This window comes from Neophocaena asiaeorientalis, unplaced genomic scaffold, assembly GCF_003031525.2.
Source record: "Neophocaena asiaeorientalis asiaeorientalis breed wild unplaced genomic scaffold, Neophocaena_asiaeorientalis_V1.1 scaffold86, whole genome shotgun sequence".
In the NCBI taxonomy this organism is placed as follows: Eukaryota; Metazoa; Chordata; class Mammalia; order Artiodactyla; family Phocoenidae; genus Neophocaena; species Neophocaena asiaeorientalis.
In genome coordinates, this window is record NW_020175039.1 from 432,971 (window position 1) to 442,070 (window position 9,100).

Consider the following 9,100-nt stretch of genomic DNA (forward strand, 5'->3'; position numbering starts at 1 on the left):
TCATGACAGAAGCAAGAAACTCTGTTCCTCACTGGAAATTTCTGGAGTATCCTCTGCAGACACAAAGCAATATTCTAGAACTGTGGATTGATATGAAATGAAAGATACAAAGAAAAGCTCTGTTCTGAAAAACAAAACCCAGAATGAATAAGTCATGGAGATCCTTTACCTCCCTAGACAGCCTAACTCCCCAGATGCTGAAAGATGGCACAGAGAAGAGTGACACCTATTGTTCAGGAAGGTTTATGGGTGGGATCAACTTGCTCCACTGAGTAGATTGTGCATTTGGTTCATGAGCAAATGTTGATCTGTCTCCCTAAAGGAACAAACCAGAGCGACCTGAAAAGAGGCAATGGAAGCAAATATCCAGCTCATGAGAGTTATCCAGGAAATGCAGGCAGAGATCAATAAGCTGGAGAAAGAGAATCAAGCCCTCCGGATGAAACTGACTTCAAGTAGTCAGAGAACCCCAGGCTCAGGGGGGAAATCAGGAGATGAGAAGGAGGAGGAAGTCACAGACCTCAGTAAACTTGCAGAAGTGCCTGGACAATCTCCAGCAGCCTTTCATGGTGGTGTTTCCACTGGTACGGCTCCAGCTCCACACCAAGGTACCGTATGTCCATAGCTCTTTTGGGCTGTGCTCACCTTTGCAAATATCTCCTAAATAGTAGGTTTATTGTGCCTCTGACATAACTGTGTAATTTGGTATTACAGTGGTGAGTTCCACCCTTTTTCTCCTGGTAGATTAGCTTTGAATCCCTAGGGAAAAATTTCTTTAGCATCTTCAAGCAACATATTTTAACAACATTGAAACTATCTCCAGATAGTCCTGGAAAGATAAGGATGACAGATTTGTGGAAATCAGTCATATTAGAAGTAATGCTTTTTTTCCTTTCTTGACTTCAAGCATTTAAATGCTACATAATGGAACACCAAATGGGTACGTGTCAAATGGCGTGCTCACTTATTAACCTAGAACAGTATTGCATAATAGTTAAGTATATGGATATTAGAATCAGACAAATACGGTTGCCAGTGATCTGACACCAGTTAGCCACTTGATTTAGAGCTAGCTCTGAGAAATCTTTAACCCTCATTTTGTTCATTTGGAAGTGTTATAGTACCTATCTTACATGGTTGTGAGGATTGACTTTAATGATAAACTAAGTGCTTGGTATAGCACCTGGCAAACACACAACAAATGGTAGGTATTATTTCTTATCCGTATTTTACAAAATTTTTACTGTCCTTTATGAACATATGTTGCACATAATTCAACTTACTATACAGGTTGAAGACTTCAAGAATAAAAGGCAATGATATATTCTAAAAGAATCAAATCTCTCACCCTTTATGGGAAAGAATTTTGACTGTGAGGATTATACATTAAGTCAGAAATCAGGAGAGTGAAAAAATACATTCTTCATTTAAATGAGTGCTTGCCTACATACAGTATTTTCAAATAAAATTGATATACATAATTAAATACTCAAAGCGCTTAATATCCTCTGTCAAAAGATTCAGGCAATGCCATTTAGAGGCGCTGAACAGCTTGGCAATTGGACATGTTCTATTGCCAGCTGGTTTTTTTCTGTTAAAGAGGTCTCTTTCTAGTATGGGTCCCTGTATTTCAAAGCTGGGGACAGATTCCAATCACAGTCTTTTCCCTTGTTGTCAAGAACAAATCTGCATCTGAGTTATTCTGTCTGTTGGTTATTTAGTAAATCTGAAAGAGTAACCTATAAGGAAGTTAGACCTTCTCCTGGTGAAAAAAAAAAAAAGATATGGACATGTGTAGTATATCCTTCCCCAGGCTTCCTCCACCTCTGAATTCTTGACATTTGGACTGAATAACTCTGTATTATAGCAGTTTGTCTCGGACATTGAAGGATGTTCAGCAGTTTTTCCTGGCTTCTAAACACTAGTAGTACCTGCCTCTCCCCCTTCAGTTATGACCATCAAAAATGTCTTCAGACATTCCAAATGTCACCTGGAAGACAACATTTCTCCCAATTGAAGACAACTGCCTTACTCCGAAGGTAAACAACTCCTTCAAATCTATTTTTCATGATGCTTGTCCTAATGCAAAAGTAATTTGGGCCTCAGTATACCTAGTGCTATTCTAAAACAAGCACTAAACTGGTTAAAGAACAAAGAGTATTACCCTTTAAACCCTGAATTCAGGGCCTGAATGCGATCAAATTTAAAGGAGGTTTGAATATTATTAAGAGCTAAATACACAACTGATAATATACATTTTCAGCCACTGAATGGTGACCTCCAATAAGAATATAAGCATTAAGTTGGAAAAGGACTAGTGAAAAACATTTGGTGACATTTGGGGAACTCCTGCCAGTTGCACCAATAAAACAAAGAAGGAAATATGATTTAAATTTGTGCTTAGAAGCCCAGTTGAGTTAATTTAAGTGATATTTATGTGTGTCTTACATGTGATGTTCTATTATGAAAGTGATATAAGTAGAAGGAACATTGGCCTGAGCATGAAGAAACCTGGGTTGTAGTACCAGTTTTGTAATAGTTGGTCAGTGCTGGGTAGCTCACATAAAATTCCTGATCTTAGCATTGTCGAGTAAAAATGAATGGGTTAGATGCCTTCCAAGGCCTCTTCCAGCTATAAAATTCTATGATTCTATGAATGTGACATGTTTTATGATCACTCTCCTCATTTGTAAAATGGAGAAAGTGATAGAATCTATCTCATAGGGCTGCTGAGACGATTAAATGAGGTAGCACAAGTAAGACCCAGCATGAGTTACTTGGTAGCAGTTGTCGTCATATCATTGGATAGGTCGGAAAAATATTATTTGACTTAAGTTTAAGTTTTTTATTAGCAGTCAGTAAGATATTGCTGATATCAATCAAAATTCATACTTGCAACTGAATGCCAGAAATGTGCTGCTAGGGAGGAGATTTAGAGCTCATCCCCTTTTCTTACTGTTGAGGCTACAAGACCCAGAGAGATTAAGCAGCTTGTCTGATCCTCTTGAAAACAAAATAATATAAACCCATTCTTTGAGAAGGAACGATACGAAATCAGAAGTGTGTCTCACTTTAAGAAGGAACAATTAAGGGGGGCCTGGAAGTGATCACTTGAGACTAAATTCTCCTGGAAATATATGTAAGAGTGTGCCAGCATTTGGTAGGTATGAAATCCAACCCGTCCATTACAGGGATGTTGCCCTCACCCCTCCTGCCCTTTGCAATCTCACCTAGGCTCTTTTAGGGAAGAGATAATCTGCTACAAAGAAGATGCAAGAAGGAATTCTTTACAGAGAAACTCCAGCATTCCCTTCAATCTGCTCATACCCTTTGCTGGCAAATAAAGTGCATTTGAAAGCAATCTTTGAATTGGTGCTAATGACCCTGTGATGCTCTGTGGAATATTCTTTCCCTTTTATTGATAAGAAACTAAAGGATACAGATTATTTGTGATCCAGGGACATAAACCAAAAGCCTATATGCTGATCTGTCAAGCTGGAGTAAAGGTCCCAAACAATAAACTTCGCTATTATAAATATAATTTCCTCTGTTGTACTTTCCTACCATTTGGTATAGAGATATTGTTTTATAATCCACTTAAACAGAAACTTGTATGTTTGTCAATAGTCATAAACCTGTTTTTAGATAATTATAAAAGTGATATATCATGGCCAAAAGAAGTGTTCAAAGATAATTCATGAATAGTATTTGCAGTTAATTACTTCAGATAGATTTGAACTTAAACTCCCCCACAAACTCTTGCTTAAAATATGACCTTCTGGGCTTCCCTGGTGGCGCAGTGGTTAAGAGTCCGCCTGCCGATGCAGGGGACACGGGTTCATGCCCCGGTCCGGGAAGATCCCACATGCCACGGAGCAGCTAGGCCCGTGAGCCATGGCTGCTGAGCCTGCACGTCCAGAGCCTGTGCTCCGCAGCAGGAGAGGCCACAACAGTGAGAGGCCCACGCACCGCAAAAAAAAAAAAAAAAAAAAAAAAAAAATGACCTTCTGCTCTTCCAAACTATGAAAAGCCAGGGCAGCCTCCACTTTTTGTAATGGCTATATAATTTGCTGTCTGTGCTCTGCAGACACAGGCCACAAACTTCAAAAAGAGAAAATTGTGCTTCCAGCCCTCTGAAAACCTAAACACGATGCTGCACTTTCTTATACCTTCATGCTCGTTAATGACAAAGCTATGATGAGAAAGAATAAAGATTCAACCAACGTTCGCTAAGTGCTCCAGAAAATGGCAACTAACCCTTGAGGTCAGTGTCATTAACCCCAGGGGTAATAGCTAGATGCCTAAGTAGAGGTTGAATGACAGGCCCCAGGTCAGTTAGCACAGTGTTAGAAGTGAGACGCAGACAAATCAAGACTCCCTAAAATAAAGCTCTTTTATTCAAGGTGCTTTCATTACAAGGAAAGGAGATAGGATTTACCTCAAGGAAAGAGTTTATTAGCAGACCTTTATGGACAGAAATTGGGTTGGAAGCCCTCAGAAACTAAAGCCATAAATCTCTCAGTCTCTCTCAGGAGAACTCCTGTTTCCCACAGAAGGCATCTTTACTACTACTTTTTTTTTTTTTTTTAATTTTTTGGCCGTGCCTTGTGGTATGTAGGACCTTAATTCCCCGACCAGGGATGGAACCCATGCCCCCTGCAGTGGAAGGGCGGAGTCTTAACCACTGGACCACCAGGGAAGTCCCAAGGCATCTTTACTTCTTTCCATGTGTCTGCCTTGCTTTCATCTCTCATTCGACAGGCATCCTCATAACAACTGTCCTAACTAAAGCCAACACACACATTTCAGGACAGTTGGGAGCAGCCAGTTCAATTTTTTGTGGCTATTCAAGTGATGAGGGGCTGTGGATGAGCACCTTCTTCTAGAATGAGGAGAACTTCCAGAGCTGCATGTCTAGAAATTCATGTTCTTTGCATTTTAAAATCGTGTCTTATTATCTCTATATGTCCAGCTCTCTGTTCATATCCTATGTTCTCAGGAAGGTCTTCCCTGACCACACTATTTAAATAGCCTCCAGACCCCCTCCCTCATCTGCCTCTATCCCCTAGCCCTCATCAGCTTGATTTGTCTTCCTAGAACCTACCACTATCTGAATTTTATCATATATTGTTTGTTTATCATCTGTCAGCCACACGAGAATTTTATGCAGGCAAGAATTCTGTGTTGTTCACTCCCACACCCCATCTCTTAAAAAAACACCTGGCTCATGGCTGGCGCTCAATAATTTGTAAAATAAATCAATGAATGAATGTCTTTTATGCAAAAAAATAATAATCTAAAAACAACAGCTTTGGTTAGTTAGTTTCAATGAAGTATTTACTACCAACACAATCTTCCATTTGTGGATGTCATTAAAAGTAGAATTTTTAAACTTGAATTTTGTGTCTCCTGTACAGGCAATGTCATGATTGTTAGACGCTATTCCATTTCCTCACCAACTCATTTGTTAGCTGCAAATGATCCTTGGAAAGCTGGGAAAAAACATCCAAATCATGGAATTCTAGAAGCTCAAAGAACAGTCAAATCACTGGCATGTTCTTCAATTAAGAAGCAAGACAACGAAGAAAAGATGTTTGCCCCAGATTCTTTTACCAGCAATGGCTCCAGCCAAAGAGCCTTTCCCAAGCATGGTTTTGGTTACAGGTAATATACAATCTGTCTCAAGATAGTTTATAGTTGAATGCTGTGATGGCTACTGAGACGTTCTCCTGGATAAGCCAGGTCTTATCTAGTGGAAGTAATAAAACCAAGTAGGCTATTAGGCCAAGATAACTTCCATCGTACTTATGTCTGTTTTGAGAACCAAAAGAAAGAAATTTATGTGAGATCAAATGGTACCCTCTAATAGATGCCTCTAATAAGTGGAGAACCATCAGTCTTCACTTACTAATCAAGCATTAATTATCATACTCTGAGCTGGTCGCTGGGGATCCAAGATCCTGCAAAAGCTAAATGTTATGTTCAAAGCTTTCATTTAGTGACAGAGACGCACAAGTAAACTGAACACTGCAATAAAGAGCGTCTCAGGGAGAAGGCACAGTTACATTAGGAGCTGAACAGAGAATTCCTCTCTGAGAAAGAACTGTTCTTGTGGAGGAAGGCGCCTTCATGGGCTTATGTGAGTATAAGACAGGACTCTTTAGGCATAAGCCAAACAGGCCAAGAGACAAAGAGGAAACTGACCTGTTCTGCAAAACTCATGAATTGGTATTTAAGGAGTTATGAGCAGGCTGCAAATGGGAGGGACTGAGGATATATTTGAAAAGTAGGCTGGGAATCTTTAAGAGGAAAGTTGGCCAGTGGCCCTTGTAGTGGGTAAAGCCAAGGGCTCATTCGGAACAAGATTGTCACTGTCAAGCACCACTGTGTTAGAGCATCACTTCCCCTCCTCCACAATCTGCATTTCTACCTCCCAATTCCCAGTTACGCCCTGACTATCAAAAGTATATACACATCTTGTTTATGTTTTCCTTTGCTGTGGAAAAGCTTTTAAGTTATGTACTCAACATAGGATCACATCAATATATAAGGCAAATGCTAACAGATAAAAGGGAAAATTGACAGTAACACAATCATAGTAGGGGATTTTAACGCCCCACTTTCACCAACGGACAGATCATCAAAAATGAAAATAAACAAGAAAATACAACCTTTAAATGATACATTAAACAAGATGGACTTAATTGATATTTATAAGACATTCCATCCAAAAACAACAGAACAGTTTCTTTTAAAGTGCTCATGGAACATTCTATAGAACAGATCATATCTTGGGTCAAAAATCAAGCCATGGTAAATTTAACAAGACTGAAATCATATCACGTATCTTTACTGACCACAATGCTATGAGACTAGGTATCAATTACAGGAAAAAAAAATAAAACTATCATACGACCCAGCAATCTTATTACTGGGCATATACCCTGAGAAAACCATAATTCAAAAAGAGTCACGTACCACAATGTTCATTGCAGCTTTATTTACAATAGCCAGGACATGGAAGCAAGCTAAGTGTCCATTGACAGATGAATGGATAAAGAAGATGTGGCACATATATACAATGGAATATTACTCAGCCATAAAAAGAAATGAAATTGAGTTAACTGTAGGGAGGTGGAGGGACCTAGAGACTGTCATACAGAGTGAAGTAAGTCAGAAAGAGAAAAACAAATACTGTATGCTAACACATATATATGGAATCTAAAAAAAAAAAAATGTTCTGAAGAACATAGGGGCAAGAATGGAGTAAAGACTCAGATGTAGCAAATAGACTTGAGCACACGGAGAAGGGGAAGGATAAGCTGGGATGAAGTGAAACAGTGGAATGGACATATATACACTACCAAATGTGAAATAGATAGCTAGAGTTGCTTTGCTGTGCAGCTGAAGCTATCACAACATTGTTAATTGGCTATACTCCAATATAAAGTTAAAAAAAAAAAGAAATATAGCTAGTGGGAAGCAGCTGCATAGCACAGGGAGATCAGTTTGGTGCTTTGTGTCCACCTAGAGGTGTGGGATAAGGAGGGTGGGAGGGAGACGCAAGAGGGAGGAGATATGGGGATATATGTATATGTATAGCTGATTCACTTTGTTATATAGTGGAAACTAACACACCATTGTAAAGCAATTATACACCCATAAAGATGTTAAAAAAAAAAGTGTATACACATTTGTCTCCTCTGAGGAGAAGGAGGAAAATCAAGAAATAGGGACCTGGTTTAACGATTAACTTATCTGGGGAAGAGAAAATGGAACAAATATAGTTGTTGAGAGAATGAGTTATCTAATTCATCAGTGGCAGGAAATCAAATCAAAGGGTAACCTAATTAATAGGCCTGCAAGAATTCTCATAAATATTGGAGAGAGCACTGGACTTCCCACTGGATGTGGGATACAAAGGTTGAGCCAGTTTTATTTGAATTTTACAAGGCAGCATGATAACTGTGTTTCATTTGTAGAAAGTTCTATTATAGGAGCAGAGAGAAGAACCTGGGTCAGGAAGGACAGGCAAAGAAAAATGAAAAGGTCATCCCAGTGGAGCAAAAAAGACAAGAAGAGAGAAGAAATCATGACTACAGAGAAAACTAAAAGTAGGGAAATCAGTGAGGATGGAGAAGTTAGCAGGATCCATCATAAAAGTCCTTCTATGGAATGCTAGGAATATGTGCTTTACCATTAATTATTGGAAAGCTACTAAAATATGTCTTTATGAAAATTTTCAAAATACATAAACATTCAGAAACTAATATTACAAATATCAATATATTCATCTGCAAGAGTTTTATCATATTTTATCCAGATATTTTTATATATAAAAGAAAAAATGTTACTAATAAAGAGAAAAGCCCTATATCTCTCTTCCCCTGTACTCCTGAGGGGCAAGTGTTAACCATGAGGTTTTTTTCTATCCTTTCAGTGTTTTTTATGCTTTCATTACCCACATCCATTCATTCAGCAAATACATCTTAAGGGTGTACTACGTGCTGGATTCTAGGCACTGAAGATACAGCAAGAAAAACATTGTCAAAAATCTCTGCCAATGTGGAGCTTTTTCCTTTGTAACATAATGATCAATAAACATGAAAATACAGGAAGTATATATTATGTTAGATGGTGAGAAAAGTAAACCAATCAAAGGAAAAATGAAGGGTTTGAAGAGCAAGCATTGTTGAAATTTTTTATATCGTAGCCAGAAGATACCTCACCATTTGAATAAAGAAGGGAGAGAGAGAGTTCTGGGGATACGAGCAGGGGATTGGAGTGGGTAGGTGGGGGCATTCTCCAGGCATTGAGAACAGCAAATGCCAGAGGCCTGGGTGGGCCCACGACTGGTGTTTGAAGAAGGGCAAGGTGGCTGGCACTGAGTGCAGTGAAGGGAAGAAGCGAGACAGAGAGAGAGAAGGCAGAGAGCTAAGGGTGGTCTTTCACTCCTTTCCAATGATTCTGGATTTTTTCTAAGTGAATTGGGATGCATAATATACTCTTTTCATTTATATATATATATATATATATAAATGAAAAGAGTATATTATGCATCCCAATTCACTTAGAAAAAATCCAGAATCATTGGAAAGGA

General features: G+C 38.8%; 1 protein-coding gene across 1 annotated transcript in view; it reads left to right on the forward strand.

Annotated features, from left to right (window-relative positions):
- The first annotated feature begins 352 nt into the window (after positions 1-352).
- Positions 353-9,100, forward strand: part of CCDC195 (coiled-coil domain containing 195) — a 15,264-nt gene continuing 6,516 nt past the window's right edge. The window contains exons 1-2 of the mRNA XM_024763135.1: positions 353-608; positions 5,418-5,664. Coding sequence (XP_024618903.1) covers positions 353-608; positions 5,418-5,664 — 503 coding nt within the window. The remainder of the gene's footprint in view (positions 609-5,417; positions 5,665-9,100) is intronic.